This window comes from Oncorhynchus tshawytscha, linkage group LG19, assembly GCF_018296145.1.
Source record: "Oncorhynchus tshawytscha isolate Ot180627B linkage group LG19, Otsh_v2.0, whole genome shotgun sequence".
NCBI lineage: Eukaryota > Metazoa > Chordata > Actinopteri > Salmoniformes > Salmonidae > Oncorhynchus > Oncorhynchus tshawytscha.
This window is the reverse complement of record NC_056447.1, coordinates 4,204,347-4,224,558: the sequence shown is the minus strand read 5'-3', so window position 1 is coordinate 4,224,558 and position 20,212 is coordinate 4,204,347. Positions and strand designations below refer to the sequence as shown.

The 20,212-nt window shown below is 42.8% G+C and overlaps 1 protein-coding gene across 1 annotated transcript in view; it reads left to right on the top strand.

Annotated features, from left to right (window-relative positions):
* Nucleotides 1-3,562: 3,562 nt before the first annotated feature.
* The window catches only part of swap70b (switching B cell complex subunit SWAP70b), a 29,384-nt gene continuing 12,734 nt past the window's right edge, over nucleotides 3,563-20,212 (top strand). Inside the window, exons 1-4 of the mRNA XM_042301273.1 lie at nucleotides 3,563-3,738; nucleotides 11,522-11,662; nucleotides 15,518-15,691; nucleotides 20,113-20,212. The exon at nucleotides 20,113-20,212 is cut by the window's right edge and continues 128 nt beyond it. Of these exons, the coding sequence (XP_042157207.1) occupies nucleotides 3,643-3,738; nucleotides 11,522-11,662; nucleotides 15,518-15,691; nucleotides 20,113-20,212 (511 nt within the window). The 5' untranslated portion in view covers nucleotides 3,563-3,642. The remainder of the gene's footprint in view (nucleotides 3,739-11,521; nucleotides 11,663-15,517; nucleotides 15,692-20,112) is intronic.

Here is a 20,212-nt window from a genome sequence, read left to right as displayed (position 1 = left end):
AGCCCTCTGAAGTGATTGTTAGACAATCGGAGGAAAACATGGAGTGTTAAAGGACAAATATTTATGATTAGGCCCAAAGAGATACCATTGAATTAATAGGGATTCTAAATATAATTATATGATTAGGCCCCACGGCCGGCCTGCCCATTAGGCAGGATTGGGCAGCCTGCTAGAGTGGCAGTTTGACGAGGGCGGCATTTCCCGAGCTAAACTGTCCAAGACGCATCTCCAACAACACCCAGTGGCATTAGGGCTATAGATGAGCGCTTCATGCGGCCCTATGATAAGCAGTGCACAAAATATGTAGCTTGTCCATGGCCAGCGTGCCTCTCCAATGGTCTTTTGGAGAGACCCGACGCTGCGGCGCGCCATCAACGCTCCATCCAATTCATTTAATATAAATGATGTAGCCTACGGTAATAAGAGTAACGCCTTATGTGTGTTTTATGTAGCCCATAGACCAAATATATTATGTCAAAGAGACAGACACTTTTTTAAATGCATTATCGTTTTAATTGGGCGGTAGGTAGCCTAGTGGTTAGAGCGTTGGACTAGTAACCGAAAGGTTGATCGATTCCCCGAGCTGACAAGGTAAAAATCTGTCGTTCTGCCCCTGAACAGGCAGTTAACCCACTGTTCCCAGGCCGTCATTGAAAATAAGAATGTGTTCGTAACTGACTTGCCTAGTTAAATGAAGATTCAATAAAATTAATGTGCAAGAGAAACTCGACTGAAAAGGCCAACTGGCAGACACCAGCTTTGGAACCGCTGCGGCGTAATCAAAATGGTCCTGAAAGTAATTAATTTCAACAATTGTCTTAATTTTTATTTGTCTTCACTAACAAGCGGGAGCGTATTTCTTCATGTGAAAAAAAGTGGTATACCTGTTTAACCCTATCCAGCCCAGGTCTTTTGCGGGTATTTTAAAGTTTGTTTCTATTATTAGGCATCACGGAGTTAAGGATTAATTGTTATAAAACGCTTCATATTATCTGGAGACTTTTAATTATTTATCTAAAAAAAATAATGCTAACCATTTTCTTTAAGAAAGGGTATGGCATACCCTCACTCAATTTGAGCCCTGGTTTTAACCAAGCTATAAAGACAGCATGGTGACAGTATTGGAGGATTTGGCTATACTGACATATACTGGCTATGCTGACATATACTGGCTATACTGACATATACTGGCTATACTGACATATACTGGCTATACTGACATATACTGGCTATGCTGACATATACTGGCTATACTGACATATACTGGCTATACTGACATATACTGGCTATACTGACATATACTGGCTATACTGACATATACTGGCTATGCTGACATATACTGGCTATACTGACATATACTGGCTATGCTGACATATACTGGCTATGACTGGCTATACTGACATATACTGGCTATACTGACATATACTGGCTATACTGACATATACTGGCTATACTGACATATACTGGCTATACTGACATATACTGGCTATACTGACATATACTGGCTATACTGACATATACTGGCTATGCTGACATATACTGGCTATACTGACTGACATATACTGGCTATACTGACATATACTGGCTATACTGACATATACTGGCTATACTGACATATACTGGCTATACTGACATATACTGGCTATACTGACATATACTGGCTATACTGACATATACTGGCTATACTGACATATACTGGCTATACTGACATATACTGGCTATACTGACATATACTGGCTATATACTACTGATACTGATATACTGGCTATACTGACATATACTGGCTATACTGACATATACTGGCTATACTGACATATACTGGCTATACATATACTGGCTATACTGACATATACTGGCTATACTGACATATACTGGCTATACTGACATATACTGGCTATACTGACATATACTGGCTATACTGACATATACTGGCTATACTGACATATACTGGCTATACTGACATATACTGGCTATGCTGACATATACTGGCTATACTGACATATACTGGCTATACTGACATATACTGGCTATACTGACATATACTGGCTATACTGACATATACTGGCTATACTGACATATACTGGCTATACTGACATATACTGGCTATACTGACATATACTGGCTATGACTGGCTATACTGACATATACTGGACTATACTGGCTATACTGACATATACTGGCTATACTGACATATACTGGCTATGCTGACATATACTGGCTATACTGACATATACTGGCTATACTGACATATACTGGCTATACTGACATATACTGGCTATACTGACATGATACTGACATATACTGGCTATGCTGACATATACTGGCTATACTGACATATACTGGCTACATATACTGGCTATACTGACATATACTGGCTATACTGACATATACTGGCTATACTGACATATACTGGCTATACTGACATATACTGGCTATACTGACATATACTGGCTATACTGACATATACTGGCTATACTGACATATACTGGCTATACTGACATATACTGGCTATACTGGCTATACATATACTGGCTATACTGACATATACTGGCTATACTGACATATACTGGCTATACTGACATATACTGGCTATACTGACATATACTGGCTATACTGACATATACTGGCTATACTGACATATACTGGCTATACTGACATATACTGGCTATACTGACATATACTGGCTATACATATACTGGCTATACTGATATACTGGCTATACTGACATATACTGGCTATACTGACATATACTGGCTATACTGACATATACTGGCTATACTGACATATACTGGCTATACTGACATATACTGGCTATACTGACATATACTGGCTATACTGACATATACTGGCTATACTGCTGGCTATACTGACATATACTGGCTATACTGACATATACTGGCTATACTGGCTATACTGACATATACTGGCTATACTGACATATACTGGCTATACTGACATATACTGGCTATACTGACATATACTGGCTATATACTGACATATACTGGCTATGCTGACATGACATATACTGGCTATACTGACATATACTGGCTATACTGACATATACTGACATATACTGGCTATGCTGACATATACTGGCTATACTGACATATACTGGCTATACTGACATATACTGGCTATACTGACATATACTGGCTATACTGACATATACTGGCTATACTGACATATACTGGCTATACTGACATATACTGGCTATACTGACATATACTGGCTATACTGACATATACTGGCTATGCTGACAATTAAATCTATATGGATAACATAATTGCGTCTGTTATTAAAGTAGTGAAGTAAGGTGTTGCGATTTAATGAGTGTCGGGTTAATTGGTTATATATTAAAATGTTTCCTGTTTCCCCTTTCCCATGTTGTATCACAAAGTGTAATGGACGTATACTATAGTTCAATTTGGGTCGGTAATGTTACATATTGGATGCCAGCCGCGGTGAAAACTCACGGAAGAAGAATAAACGTTTGCGCTCTCCCTCGGCGCTGAGCGGTGCTACAAGCAAGCATTTTCATGACATTGCTGTGGAGCTTGTCAGGTGACTGACTGTCTCGTTGTGTCCCAGTATGATCAACTTTCCCATATACTAACTGCTGCAGTCAACCAAGGATCAAGCGCAATGGCACTACGGGACGAACTTTTAAAGTCAATATGGCATGCTTTCACAGCGTTGGACGTGGACAAAAGCGGGAAAGTGTCCAAGTCGCAGTTAAAGGTATGGAAGTATATTTATATACTGTGTTTTTGTCAAACAAACCCAGGCACGTCGTTTTCTTTATTTGACTAAACAATATTGACATGCTCAAGCAGGAAACTCGTCCTGAACAGAGAAGTTGGTATCAAAGTGAAGGCCATCTGATGTTGGACGGACCCTTTTACTAGTCGTAGAGGATGAGTTTGGGATTATTTAATTTTCGCCCAAATCATTTGCCAGTCTGTTACAGCTCAGATCCGGTGGTAGTCTGATTAATCAGGCTGTAATACACAATTAATTGGTAGCCTATAATACAGCCTGAAACGAATGCCTGCCAAATCGTGTAAAAGTTCCTTACAAGCTAGAATGTAGAATGAAGTTACATTTGAATGTACTCTTATCGGTTGTCTGTGTGGTTTGTCCTTCAACTAGCTGCTCGAAATAGTTTCAGACAAAATAAACACAGGAAAGCAGTGTTGTACTACTGGAAACCGGCCAAATATACACACTCCTTTCTTGAAACATGAATACAGTATCTTAACAGCCTTTATATATATATTGTAGACATGTTTGCGCAGTGGCGAACCTTTCGGGCTTCAGCGTGTGACAGCATCCGTAATAGCGTCGTACTCGTGAAGGAGAGTGCACTTTTTGTATAACACAAAGGGCCAGTGGTGTAGTGGAGGGTATATGCAGGTATAAACCCTATACCCACTTTGTAATACCTACTGCCGTGTATCAAAGTAAAGTTGTGGGGGGGTATACGATGAATCAATTATGTAGTACAATAGAGAAGTCATGCATAAAGTAGTTTACGATTGTAATTATCATGCGCGCTGCGCACACTGCCTAGTTTTAGCAGAAAATCATTAGCAGGCAGCAAGAGTGTGCATGCAGCGCTCAACTGGTTTTGGCATGGAGCAGCTCGCAGAAGAATGACATTGGTAGCTGGTAGGATAGGAAATACGTTTCAACTTATATCTACCAGTAAATGCTAACTAAGGCAACAATGGGTATGCAAACTAGGTATTATAAGTTTTTAGTCCAAAGTGTTGGTTAGTAGGCTATTTGTGATGCGCAATTGTCATCATGGGATGTATGCATGAGGGGCGTAGACATGGATGGGCCTGGGTGGACAGATGCCCACCCACTGGGGAGCCAGGCCCTGACAGGCCCACCCAATCAGATTGATGTGGTTAAAGCATTGTTGTAGACTTAGACCGTCACATTTGGGTATTTTTTTCTATTTTAAAAAGTGTGATTTTTGAGAGTGAAAATCTGAATAATCTATTGGAAAACTTGTAAACCATAGGAAAACATTTTCCACACAGGGTACCTTTCCTTCACTGCTCAGGCTGTTTGGGAACTTTTTGGCATATCCACTTCTCCAGGCACCAATACGCCACTGCGATGGAAAGACGGCAGTCACACTGCATGATGTTAAAGGATAAGCAGTCCGTAAACTCAGACATAATAATAATGCAAAAACACAACAATTAAGCATTTCCCAATTGAAATGTACAACTATTACTTCCTATTGCAGTGTTTGTTCTTCATGTTTAAGCACACAAAGTAACCGGTGACCTAATTAAAGTGGAACTGACAGTGTTTTAATTACTTAGCAGTTATGAAACAATCATATCAGTCATAAATATCAAATTCCCAATTTATGCTACAAAACACATTTTATTAGAGGTTTTAAAAATAGGTTTTATTTGACTCAACGTTCCATGACGTACACTAAGGCATTGTTGGCGCAATAGATGGATACAGTTCAATGCATGATTCATATAATTCACCAATACATTTCTTGGTAGTCCAAAAAATATTGCTATCAGGTTGTAAATCACAGCTGGCCTGGTACATTTTTGCTGCCTCCATTTGGGATGCACTGTTTCACTTTCAATGACTCAATATTCTGGACAAAAAACAGACACAAAAACCATCAATTTATGTAGCAAGCTAAAAACCCGGAGCCTAACAGTAGCTACATAGCTAGCTAGCTGCTAGGAGGATGTCATGCCATTGGAGGAGAGGGTGAGGGACTGACTATTTCCCCTTATATCATTTTTTGGTGGCTATACACAGGTAGAGATGCAGATGTTATTTGGTCAACTAGCAAGAACTGGAATGACTTTTATCCAGTTAGCATATCTCTCTTACTAATGCGCAACACCCTTGAATATGACCAGTGTCAGTAAACGTAGGGGGAAAAAGTCATTCATCAAGAACACTCTAGATAACATGTAAACAGCCTAACCAGCTCTGCTACGACGAGTAAAATGGTCAGAGTGAGGTGTTCTCTCATTTGTTTCTGGGAGTAGCTAGCTAGTAAACTAGCCAACTTTAGCTAGTTAGCTTGGGTGCTTGGTTGGGACAAGCATGCATTGGCAGGCAAGCTGCAGAAGGACGAGGAGGCTACAATTCCCCATCATTTATCAGTGTAATTTTGATGGCCAACTCAAAAAAGTTTGAGAGGGCTTATCTAATGTTCCTTCGTTAGATTTGAGCTAATCTTGCTCTAGCATTAGTTGTTGATTTGCATAATTTATGTATTTGCAGAAATCCATTCAGGTGTATTTTGTGCCATTTGGTGAATGCGTTCTAATGATCTAAAGTCACGCTGTTGTAATGAACTTCCTGTAAACACACAGTCCCGTTCAAAGTGAATGATGGCAGGCCCGTGTGGCAAATGGCTTGTTTGTATAAAGGCCTACTGTAGCTCTGATTGGCTAAAGCGCATCGGTCTGTGTAGACTCCGGTCCTGGACAAGACAGATGTTTTTATTCGGTTGAATTTACTGAAGTGTCTATTAATTGGCCAAACGCAAGGCTGCTTTCCCACTCTATATTACTATATCATTTTCACACTCCTTAGTATACGTCATTCCCAAACATTCTAAGAATTTCTGAAAATGTAAAAATGAAATCGAAGTGGTTGCTGGTCAGAAAACATTAAATAAAAAAAGTGTCATTCTTCCTGGGGGTGTATATAACCAGATTTGAATAAGATTTAATGTTGCTCAAATTCTTTCAGTTCCACTTTAAATGCAACAATGTTTAACACACAAGTTGTTTTCAAAGAGATGGCTAACCACAAGCGCGCTGCAACTTACACTGGTGACAACGTACGCCAGAGAGAGGGAGCGGGAGTAGATGTGACAACTAACTTTACCTAGGTGCCCAGCTCTCTAAAAATGATCTACTGGCTCTCTAGAAAGAAATGGTTTATTTACATTTTATTGAACCTTTATTTAACTATGCAAGTCATTTAAGAACAAGTTCTTAATTACAATGATGGCCTAACAAAAGGCCTCCTGAGGGTACAGGGGCTGGGATTAAAAATGGGAAAAAAATGAAAAAATAAGAGACACCACAACACTACATCAAGTGAGACCTATGACAACCAGCATGGTAGCAACACAACGTGGTAGCAGCACAAAACATGGTATAAACATTATTGGGCACATACAATGGCAAGAAGGTAGAGACAACAATACATCATGCAAAGTAGCCACAAGAGTGTCCATGATTGAGTCTTTGAATGAAGAGAGAACAGTCCGGTTTGAGTGTTGCTTTTGCAGCTTGTTCCAGTCGCTAGCTGCAGCATACTGAAAAGAGGAGCGACCCAGGGATGTGTGTGCTTTGGGGACCTTTAACAGAATGTGACTGGCAGAACGGGTGTTGTATGTGGAGGATGAGGGCTGCAGTAGGTATCCCAGATAGGGGGAAGTGAGACCTAATAGGGTTTTATAAATAAACATCAACCAGTTGGTCTTGCAACGGTTATACAGAGATGACCAGTTTACAGATGAATATAGAGTGCAGTGATGTGTCCTATAAGGAGCATTGGTGGCAAATCTGATTGCCGACAGGAAAGAACATCTAGCCGCTCGAGAGCACCCTTACCTGCCGGTCTAGATTGTCATCTGAATCAGGGTTAGTTTGGCAGCTGAGGTGAAAGAGGAGCGATTACGATAGAGGAAACCAAGTCTATATTTCACTTTAGCCTGCAACTTTGAAATGTGCTGAAAGAAGGACAGTGTACCGTCTAGCCATACTCCCAAGTACATGTATGAGGTGACTACCTCAAGCTCTAAACCCTCAGAGGTAGTAATCACACCTGTGGGAAGAGGGGCATTCTTCTTACCAAACCACATGACCTTTGTTTTGGAGGTGTTCAGAACAAGGTTAAGGGCAGAGAGCTTGTTGTAGTGTCTTTAACACAAAATCCATGGAGGGGCCAGCTGAGTATTATCATCTTACTGCCTGAGCTATGTTGCTGATGTAAATTAAGAAGAGCATGGGGCCTAGGATCGAGCCTTTGTGTACTCCCTTGGTGACAGTCAGTGGCTGAGACAGTAGATGTTCTAATTTTATACACTGCGCTCTTACAGGCTGACTACACCGCTCCCTTCTTAAAATACATTTCGAAATCTATATTGTTATATTATTGCACCCACACTACTCACGTGTGCCAACGAGCGTCTGCATTGCCAAGGGCTAAAATAGAAGTCAGTTCTATTTGTGACGCAGATCATGCTGCAAGTCCTGCCTCTCCCATATCCTCATTGGTTTATAGAAGCAGGTACCCACGTGCCATCTCCTCATTGGTTATACCCACGTGGGTGACTGAAAGACGAACGAGGTCGGTGGTGGTAATGCACCTAAGTTATGAAAGTTGCCAATCGCAATATAAAGTCAAAAGAAGAAAAGGCCTAGAAGGGGGAGAAAGGACTAGAAACGATTCGCTTGACCGTTTTATGTGTGGATTAATTGTCGGAGTAGAGGACCTTGTGCATTTCAGGTAAAATAACAACACAATGTTATATCCCAGGGCAAATTAGCTACCAACAGCAAGCCAGCTAAATAGGACAAATTAGCTAGCAAGTGCAAGCTAACTAGCTAAATTGACAAACATGTTTAATGCTTTTCGACCTGTCCCCAAATTAATGGAATTGGTTCAATGTGTTTTGATATTTTAACCTGCGTGTCGTGATCGCGTTTGGTGTGGGGGGACAAAATACATTTATGCACGATGGCGCACGCGCGCAGCCGGTTTGGGTTCTGTGTTAGAGGTATTTAGCAAACCAGGCCAAAGACCCCTGAGACACCAACACTCAAATTCCGGCCCATTAGATTGGAATGGTCTACAGTATCAAAAGCTTTGGCCAAGTCAATAAAAATAGCTGCACAACATTGCTTAGTGTCAAGGGAAATGGTGACATCATTGAGGACCTTTAAGGTTGCAGTAAGAAAATACTATAGACATCAAGAAAGCCAAGTTTTCCCAACACTTTTGATAAACAGGGCAAAATAGAAATGGACCTACAACAGTTAGGGTCAGCTTGATCTCTCCCCTTTAAATAAAGGATGCATCGTGGCTGCCTTCCAAGCAATGGGAACCTCCCCAGACATGAGAGACAGGCTTGGCGGTGATGGGGGCAGGAACCTTAAAGAAGAAAGGGTCTAAACCATCAGACCCAGATGTTTTTTTGGGGGTCAGGTTTAGGAAGCTCCTTTAGCACCTCGGACTCAGTGACTGCCTGCAGGGAGAAACTTTGTAGCGGGGCAGGGGAAAAAGAGGGAGAAGCATCGGGGATAATCGCATTAGAAGGGGTGGGAGATGATAAAATGTTGGGCAGGCAAAGAGGCATGGCTGGGTCATATAGGAATCCCGACTTAATGAAGTGGTGATTTAAAGAGCTCAGCCATGTGCTCCTTGTCATTAACAACCACATCATCAACATTATTAAGGGACATGGGCAGCTGTGGGGGGGTGGGTTTATTCTCCATGTTTTTAACTGCTTTCTAGAACTTCTTGGGGTTAGACCCACATAGAGAGAACTGCTCCTTAAAGTAAGTAACTTTGGCCCGGATAGCCGAGTGCACTTATTTCTCATTTGCCTGAACGAGAGCAAGTCAGCCTGAGTATGCGTGTGCCGAGCCTTTCGCCACAGGCTGTAAAACAGTGATCACTGTCATTGCAGAAAACACCAGACTGATACCTGTCAGGATTATTTGTGAGGATAACATCAAGGAGAGTAGCCTTTTCTATGTGTTTGGAGTCATACCTTGTGGGATTGGTAAGAATCTGAGAAATATTTATGGAGTCCCATTGCTTTTGGACTTGGTCAGGTGGTTTAAGCATGTCCCAGTTTAGGTCACCTAGCAGGACAAATTCAGACTTGGTGTAAGGGGCCAGGAGAGAGCTTAGGGCATTTAGGGTACAGGCCGGTGCTGATGGTGGACGATAACACCTAGCAAAAGTCAACAAAGAGCTATTTAAAAGTTTAATGCTTTAAACCAGCAAATCAAATTATTTGGGGACAGACTTTGTGGAGACAACCGAGCACTGAATGTGTTCCTTGGTAAAGATTTCCACTCCACCACCTTTGGGGATTCTGTCTTGACGAAAATGGTTATAACCAGAAAGGTTAACATCGGGTTAACAATACTTTCCTGTGGCTATTTTGTCTCCAATTTAAATTTTTACAGGGACAGTGCACATCAATCAACGTTTCAGTAAAAGTGCCGGTTTTAGCCAGCTGGCTAATTTTCAACCGCAGTCCCTGGGTAGGTTATTAAAAACAATTACAATACAGACTATCAATCAGCAGTGAGCACACGCAGAGCAACATAGGACAAGCGAGACGTATCATTCAGACAGTACAAAAAGCAACAAGTTTGTGCTTAGCTTGTTGTTTATGGGTGGTTATAATGGAATGGTCTGAACTAGCTACAGATTGTTACATTGGATTTAACCAAAGATTTTTGCTATCCGTTACTGGGAGTTTACAGGTTAGGTACTGTTTGGTGCAGCATAAAGAATATTCAACCAACCTTAACATGACGGTACTATTTTCGTTCTCGATTCTGCCAAACATGTATTTTCTAAAAATGTCCGTGTCCAGATGCAGGTGGTGTGTTTGACCTTAGAAAATGCTCCGTAATTAAAGAGCCACTGAATACGCCAATTGCCACGTTTTGTTCTTCTGCTGCTAATTAGAAAAACGGGATTTCAGTCTTGGAGGTCTGTTTCCTGACAGATTCCACGTTTGGTTAATGTTTGTGCCACATAAGACAATGTAGACATGGAAGCCTTTTTGACTTCCTCAAAATCCTCACAATTAGCCTGTGACGCAAGAAATTTGTAATTCATTGAGATGTTTTTTGTCATGGAATTAAGGTGTTTGGTACAGTATATCTTAAGCTTTAAAATAATGGCATAATGCATAGTACAGAACATTCCGAGGACTGTCTTTGTGAGAAGGGCACTTAAAGGTATTTGTATCCTCGTGCTGAAATCATTTAGGGCACTGTCACAGACTCTGATGGGATAAATCAATAGTTTCCGTTTCTACTCAGGCCATCAGTGCCTCAAGTGAGGTCAGGTGTAGTTGACTAAAACCCTTCCAGTGACCGACGTGTCCAACTGACTCACTACGTAGAGAGAGAGAGGGATGTTAATTGAGCATTGTTGCTGGATTGAACATCTATTTATCAGCTCTTAGTAGAGTGACAAATAAACTTGACTCTGTAAAGAATAATCTCAGCCCAACACATACAAACAATCTATAACGCGTAATACATGTATACAAATGTCTTTGCTTTCAGGCCCACGGGGAAGGAATTGTATGGGGAGTTTTTCTTTCTCTGGTTGCCTGGGGGATGGGATGGGAAGTTTGGGGTGGAGACTCACTACTTCATGTTTATAATAGTTGTATATGGTACCTGTAACCCCCCCCAACAAACAATGACAAAATGAATTTAAAAATAATAATAATAATTTTCACCCATTGCAGGTGCTCTCTCATAACTTGTGCACTGTGATGAGGATCCCCCATGACCCAGTGGCCCTTGAGGAGCACTTCAAAGATGACGACGAAGGCCCCGTCTCTACACAGGGCTATATGCCCTACTTGAACAAGTTCATTTTGGACAAGGTGAGCCCCACATATAGTAGTTTTATTAGGATCCTCATCACCAATTGCACATGCAGCAGCTACTCTTCCTGGGGTCTACATAAAACATACAAATACATGACAAAGTAAAGAACAGTTTTAAACAAGAACAACAAGATATTACATTCAAATATACAGAACAAATATAAATGCAACATGCAACAATTTCTAAGAGTTAGAGTTCATATAAGGAATTCAGTGAATTGAAATACATTAATTAGGCCCTAATCTATGGATTTCACATGACTGGTCAAGGGGACAGCCATGGGTGGGTCTGGGAGGGCATAGGCCCACCCACTTGGGAGCCAGGCCCACCCACTTGGGAGCCAGGTCCACCAACTGGAGAGCCAGTCCCAGCCAATCAGAATTAGTTTTTCCCCACATGGCTTTATTATAGACGGAAATACTCCTCAGCACCACCGCGGACGATCCCGCAGGTGAATCAGCTGGATGTGGACGGGCTGGCAGACAGCAATGCCAATTGCACTCTCCCTCAAAACTTGAGACATCTTTGGCATTGTGTTGTGACACAATCACATATTTTAGTGGCCTCTTATTGTCCCCAGAACCAGGTGCATCTGTGTAATGCTCATGCTGTTTAATCAGCTTCACTGGCAAAGGAGAAATGCTCATTAACAGGGATGTAAACATATTTGTGCAGAAGAAGCTTTTTGTGTTGATGGGAATTTTCTGTGATATTTTATTTTAGCTCATGAAACATGGAACCAACACCTTTTACATTTTGTGTTTATATTTGTGTTCAAATCTGTTTTTGTATTTGTTTTTTAAAGCTAAACTATATTTTTGCCTGAGTAACCTCTTGATTAGATATGTATTCAACCCCATGAGACATGTTAGAATCACCTTTGGCAGCGATTACAAATAAGTCTCTCTGGGAAACGTTGTAACAGCTTTCCACACCTGGATTTGCCCATTTATTCTTTTCAGAATTCTTCAAGCTCTGTCAAATTAGTTGTTGATCATTGTTAGACATCCATTTTCAAGTCTTGACATAGTTTTGAATTAAATCTGCTTCAAAATCTATCTCTGCCACTCAGGAACATTCATTGGCTTCTTAGTAAGCAACTCCAGTGTAGATTTGTCCTTGGGTTTTAGGTTATTGTTCTGCTGAAAGGTGAATTCATCTCCCGGTATCTGGTGGAAAGCAGTTTTTATTTTTTTTATCCTGGAAAAACACCCTAGTCCTTAACGATTACAAGCATTCCCATAACATGATTCAGCCACCACTAATCTGGACGCTTATAGGAAGTCCTCAGACGAACCATCAAACAGGCAAAGCGTCGATACAGGACTAAGATTAAGATTGAATCCTACTACTCTGGCTTTGATGCTCGTTGGATGTGGCAGGGCTTGAAAAATATTACGGACTACGAAGGGAAGCCCTGCCTCTCGAGCCTACCAGATGAGCTAAATTCCTTTTATGCTCGCTTCGAGGCAAGCAACATTGAAGCATGCATGAGAGCACCACCTGTTCCAGATGACTGTGTGATCATGTTCTCCGTAGTGGATGTGAGCAAGACTTTTAAACAGGTTAACATTCACAAAGTCGCCGGGCCAGAACGATTACCAGGACGTGTACTCAAAACATACGCAGAACAACTGACATTTTCAACCTCCCCCTGACCGAGTCTGTAATACCAACATGTTTCAAAGAGACCACCATAGTTACCTGCCTAACTGATTACCACCCCGTAGCGCTCACGTCGGTAGCCATGAAGTGCTTTGAAAGTCTGGTCATGGCTCACATCAACACCATTATGGCAGAAACTCTAGACCCACTCCAATTTGCGTAATGACGCAATCTCAATTGCACTCCACACTGCCCTTTCCCACCTGGACAAAAGGAACACCTATGTAATCCTTTATCATCTGCAAGCCCTGCCACATACAATGAGCATCGTATCTACGTCATATCCGATGTAGCGCTACTGTCAATTCCTCAAGTTCTCATTGCTCAAGTACTTAGACAAGGTTTCAGGAACCAATGTATGACATAGACAAATGTCAAGAGCCCCCACCCACCCAAGTGGCTATGACCCTACCACACAGGTTGGGGGCACTGCCCTCACTCCCCAGGGATACTCCACCCTAAAGGTTGTGTGTGTGAGACTCTCTTCCTCACTGACTCACTCCACTTGTCCGACAATGACCATGACTCAGCCGGAGAGACAATCAAGTCCATCGCTGACTGTTCCACAGAATTCCCCATTCTCCCATGTGGACCTCTGCAGTCGCTCACTATGTGGAGCACAGCATTCCTTCTAGTCGACTAACCCTGTAGAAACCTGGAATGCATTGTTCATCGGGCGCTCTGATGTCAGAAGGGGAATGAAAGAAAGCAAGGCTACACAAACATCAAGAGCACCAAAATAGTTCAAGGCTTTTATTCAACATTTTAAGGCTGCTGTGGCAGAATTATTTCCTAATTTCATGTCTTGCTTCTGTATAATTCTGTATTTATAGTACGCTGATGACGTTTTTCAGCGTGTCATTCTGCTTTGTTTGCAAAGTTAGTATGATGATTCAACTTATGTCCCTTTATCAGTCATAGGCCTTTGCCTAGACCTCAACATATTTCTATCCAGCTTTCATGATCGAGTAATCCATTGGCGCTATTATATTTTTGATAATGTACTTTTTTTTTGTCATTTAATTTCACAATTACATTTGTTCCCTCTCTCTTTTTTTTCCTTTTGACTTCAGTATATAAACAGGCATCTCTGTGTGGTGTGATAATTTAATGATAGGATGTTTCAGCCTCCTGGAGGACCCAAGGACAGTGATAAGACTGTTTGTAAACCACTTAGGATGTTCCACTGCAGAGAATACTAATGAACACGTGTATCGGCAGTGGAGAGGCAGCGCTGGGTGCTGGAGGGGCCGTGACAAAGCCCCCCATTGTTGATGTGCAGAGAGTGGGAGAATGGCAGGGATTGAGGTAGAGGGAAAGGGAGCCACTGCCTCAGTCTGGACCGGCGCGAGAACGAGCCGAGCAATGACATGACATTGTGAGGACAAAGAGTGAGAGCTGCTAGTTCATACCAATCCAACTTTCACAACTGTTCTACTGCTCCCCCTCTATCTGCTAACCTCACTGGTGTTACTGTGAAACTATCTGACAGATTACTCAACAATGATAGAAATGTATGAATGTATGTCATTGTTGTGGATATGTGTCCATCTATTCATTAAGGAGGATGTTTTAAACACTCCTTAAGATGTCCAGGCTCCTGATGATGATGAGACACATGCAGCTTGCATTTCGATAGTATCTCTGTCTATCTGCTGGTTATCTCTTGCTATTTTTAGATGGCTGATCGTCAATATCAGGCCCATCTCTCTGTTGTGTTTTAGCATGACTGCTCCGTTTATGCAGATGAGTCCTACATCTGCATAAATGGCTAAGTGAGCTGAGGTTAATGCGAATGTGGTGTCAGGATATCCTGTGTTAGAACAGTCTTCTAGTCCAGTGCCACTGTGGGTGCTCCTAATCTACATGATTCTGCGGAAAGCTTGCCAAGAGTTCCCATGGAAACGCCAGTGTATGTTCATTCACTGCTGGAAGAAAACATTTCCCCTCTACAGCACTGATTGTACTGTTTTCAAGGGTTTTCCTCCCTTTCTGTTGTCGAATTTGAGTTAAAGGGGCAACCCGAGATCCATTTTTTGACTTTTAAATTAATGATAGTGTGGCATAAAGAGAACATTGAAGATGTCCTGAGTACAGGACCAGCCTATTGTCTAATTTGTGTTTTTCCTCATATGAAAAATGTCTGTCTCCAGCCAAGTGAACTGAGAAATGTTGCCTGATTTCAGGTCCAGGACAACTTTAATCGGCAGGACTTTAACAGAATGTGCTGGACCCTGTGTGCTCGGAAGAACCTCAACAGGACACACCTCCTCATCTCGGATGAAGACGCCTTCAAGATCTGGTGCATCTTCAACTTCCTGTCCGAAGACAAATACCCACTGGCCATAGTCACTGAGGAGGTAAGATTGGACAGGGGTCGTGTTCATTAGGCACACAATGGAAGAAAAAGGACTGAAACGGCCAGGCACTGTCCAATAAACGCTCATTTCTGTTTTCTTTTGCAAAATGTTTTGAAACATTTTTGATGCGTGTCCTAATGAACATGACCAGGGCTCTAATGCTGGCACAATTAGCCCCGACACAAACCTCACTTTGTGCAACATTCTGGGTTGATCATTACCAGCTACATCAGTCATCAGTTGTAAAGCTAATTAGTCAAACTCATGATACAACATTATTTTCGTCCTCCGTAGTGCACATCAATGAAACCTCTACCTCCTGTCACAGTGGACTACAGAAGAAGGGAGTGGGTTATGGGTAAAGAAGTATTGTTCTGATCCACGGTTGCATTTTACATACCGTTTTGGAGAAACACCCTCGCCACTCCCAATCCGCTCTCACAGAAAAGGAAGTTAGCAATTTCCTGTTTAAAAAAAATAATAATTTAATTTAACTACACCGGTCAGTTGAGGACAAATTATTATTTACAATGACGGCCTACCAAACATCCTCCCGCGGGGGCTGGGATAAGAAAAATATAAATAAATTAATATAGGACAATACACACATCACGACAGGCGAGACACCATAACACTACACTACATAAAGACAGACCTAAGACGACAACATAGGATGGCGACAACAGCATGGTTGCAACACAACATGACAACAGCATGGTAGCAACACAACATGGTACGAACACTATTGGGCACAGACAACAGCACAAAGGGCAAGAAGGTAGAGACTTGATTTGAGTCTTTGAATGAAGAGATTGAGATAAAACTGTCCAGTTTGAGTGTTTGTTGCCACTCGTTGGTCGCTAGCTGCAGCAAAATGAAAAGAGGAGCAACCCAGGGATGTGTGTGCTTTGGGGACCTTTAACGAAATGTGACTGGCAGAACGGGTGTTGTATGTGGAGGATGAGGGCTGCAGTAGATATGTCAGATAGGGGGGAGTCAGGCCTAAGAGGGTTTTATAACTAAGCAACAACCAGTGGGTCTTGCGACGGGTATACAGAGATGACCAGTTTACAGAGGAGTATAGAGTGCAGTGATGTGTCCTATAAGGAGCATTGGTGGCAAATCTGATGGCTGAATGGTAAAGAACATCTAGCCGCTCGAGAGCACCCTTACCTGCTAATCTATACATTTCGTATGGTTAGGATTGTCATCTGAATCAGAGTTAGTAGCTGAGGTTGGCAGCTGAGGTGAAATAGGGCCGATTACAATAGAGGAAACCAAGTCTAGATTTAACTTTAGCCTGCAGGTTTGATATGTGCTGAGAGAAGGACAGTGTACCGTCTAGTCATACTCCCAAGTACTTGTATGAGGTGACTACTTCAAGCTCTAAACCCTCAGAGGTAGTAGGTACACCCGTGGGGAGAGGGGCATTCTTCTTACCAAACCACATGACCTTTTGTTATGGAGTTGTTCAGAACAAGGTTAAGGGTAGAGAAAGCTTGTTGGACACTAAGAAAGCTTTGTTGTAGAGCATTTAACACAAAATCCGGGGATGGGCCAGCTGAGTGTAAGACTGAATCATCTGAATATAAATGGATGAGAGAGCTTCCTACTGTCTGAGCTATGTTGTTGATGTAAATTTAGAAGAGCGTGGGGCTTCTCGACAATTCAACAACAATAAGAAATCGTAAAAGATAAGAATACGAACATGAAGTAAATGGCTGACTAGAGTAAACATTTTAGCATAAGTATAACACAGGAAGGCACAATTTCTTTGCACTTGTTTTGAGGTAGGGGGAATTGGGGGAGCAAGTGTTTTTAAATTGTGCACTATTTAGAAATCCCAATAATAGTATGGTAGCAGCAGTTGTGATTGTGTGCGCGCTTGTGTGCTAAGGTGTGGGGAACCAGAGCAGGTGGTCAGTCCAGTTCAAGTGTTCAGCAGTCTGAGGGCTTCTAGGTAGAGCCTGTTGGTATCAGTCCTCATCCTCCGACACCGTCTGCCTGACGGTCAGGGAGTAAACGGCTCGTGGCCGGGGGTGTGTTGGTCCCTTGATGATGCTGCGGGGCTTCCTCAAGATGTCCTGGATGGGTGGGAGCGCCGTCCTATTAATGTAGTGGGCCATCTTCACCACCCAATGGAGGGCCTTGCGGTCGGGAACGATTCCCATACCAGGCCGTAATGCAACCGTTCGGGACGCTCTCGATGGTGCAGCGGTAGTATTTGGAGAGGACCTGAAGTAGTGGTGGTGGTGGTGGTGGTGGTGGTAGTAGTAGTATTTGGAGAGGACCTGAAGTACTGGACTTCCTGACGGGCCGCCCCCAGGTGGTGAGGGTAGGCAACAACATCTCCTCCCCGCTGATCCTCAACACTGGGGCCCCACAAGGGTGCGTTCTGAGCCCTCTCCTGTACTCCCTGTTCAACCACGACTGAGTGGCCACGCATGCCTCCAACTCAATCATCAAGTTTGCGGACGACACAACAGTGGTAGGCTTGATTACCAACAACGACGAGACGGCCTACAGGGAGGAGGTGAGGGCCCTCGGAGTGTGGTGTCAGGAAAATAACCTCACACTCAACGTCAACAAAACTAAGGAGATGATTGTGGACTTCAGGAAACAGCAGAGGGAACACCCCCCTATCCACATCGATGGAACAGTAGTGGAGAGGGTAGCAAGTTTTAAGTTCCTCGGCATACACATCACAGACAAACTGAATTGGTCCACTCACACAGACAGCATCGTGAAGAAGGCGCAGCAGCGCCTCTTCAACCTCAGGAGGCTGAAGAAATTCGGCTTGTCACCAAAAGCACTCACAAACTTCTACAGATGCACAATCGAGAGCATCCTGGCGGGCTGTATCACCGCCTGGTACGGCAACTGCTCCGCCCTCAACCGTAAGGCTCTCCAGAGGGTAGTGAGGTCTACACAACGCATCACCGGGGGCAAACTACCTGCCCTCCAGGACACCTACACCACCCGATGTTACAGGAAGGCCATAAAGATCATCAAGGACATCAACCACCCGAGCCACTGCCTGTTCACCCCGCTATCATCCAGAAGGCGAGGTCAGTACAGGTGCATCAAAGCTGGGACCGAGAGACTGAAAAACAGCTTCTATCTCAAGGCCATCAGACTGTTAAACAGCCACCACTAACATTGAGTGGCTGCTGCCAACACACTGACACTGACACTGACTCAACTCCAGCCACTTTAATAATGGGAATTGATGGGAAATGATGTAAATATATCACTAGCCACTTTAAACAATGCTACCTTATATAATGTTTACATACCCTACATTATTCATCTCATATGCATACGTATATACTGTACTCTATATCATCGACTGCATCCTTATGTAATACATGTATCACTAGCCACTTTAACTATGCCACTTTGTTTACATACTCATCTCATATGTATATACTGTACTCGATATCAGCTACTGTATCTTGCCTATGCTGCTTTGTACCATCACTCATTCATATATCCTTATGTACATATTCTTTATCCCCTTACACTGTGTATAAGACAGTAGTTTTGGAATTGTTAGTTAGATTACTTGTTGGTTATTACTGCATTGTCGGAACTAGAAGCACAAGCATTTCGCTACACTCGCATTAACATCTGCTAACCATGTGTATGTGACAAATAAAATTTGATTTGATTTGAAGTGGTGGTGGTGGTGGTGGTAGTAGTAGTATTTGGAGAGGACCTGAAGTAGTAGTGGTGGTGGTGGTGGTAGTAGTAGTATTTGGAGAGGACCTGAAGTAGTAGTAGTAGTGGTGGTGGTGGTAGTATTTGGAGAGGACCTGAAGTAGTAGTAGTGGTGGTGGTGGTGGTGGTGGTGGTAGTAGTATTTGGAGAGGACCTGAAGTAGTAGTGGTGGTAGTGGTGGTGGTGGTGGTGGTGGTAGTAGTAGTATTTGGAGAGGACCTGAAGTAGTAGTGGTGGTGGTGGTAGTAGTAGTATTTGGAGAGGACCTGAAGTAGTAGTAGTAGTGGTGGTGGTGGTAGTATTTGGAGAGGACCTGAAGTAGTAGTAGTGGTGGTGGTGGTGGTGGTGGTAGTAGTATTTGGAGAGGACCTGAAGTAGTAGTGGTGGTGGTGGTGGTAGTAGTATTTCGAGAGGACCTGAAGTAGTGGTGGTGGTGGTAGTAGTAGTATTTGGAGAGGACCTGAAGTAGTAGTGGTGGTGGTAGTAGTAGTATTTGGAGAGGACCTGAAGTAGTGGTGGTGGTGGTGGTGGTGGTAGTATTTATTGGGATCCATGCCGCTGCTCCTGTCCTATGAGCCGCACCGGCTCACATAAGCCAAGGATTCGTGCAAGTCCACCCACCTACGTAACACAATAAGCGTGCCCGTGCGTGCTGACGTATGTCTGTGTACTCACCTGTGTCTCTTCCCAACCCCCCCCAGATCGAGTACTTCCTGCGCAAGCTGACGGAGGCCATGGGTGGCAGCTGGGTGGAGGAGCGCTTCGAGGACTACAAGCTTGAGCTTTGCACAAAGCAGCAGT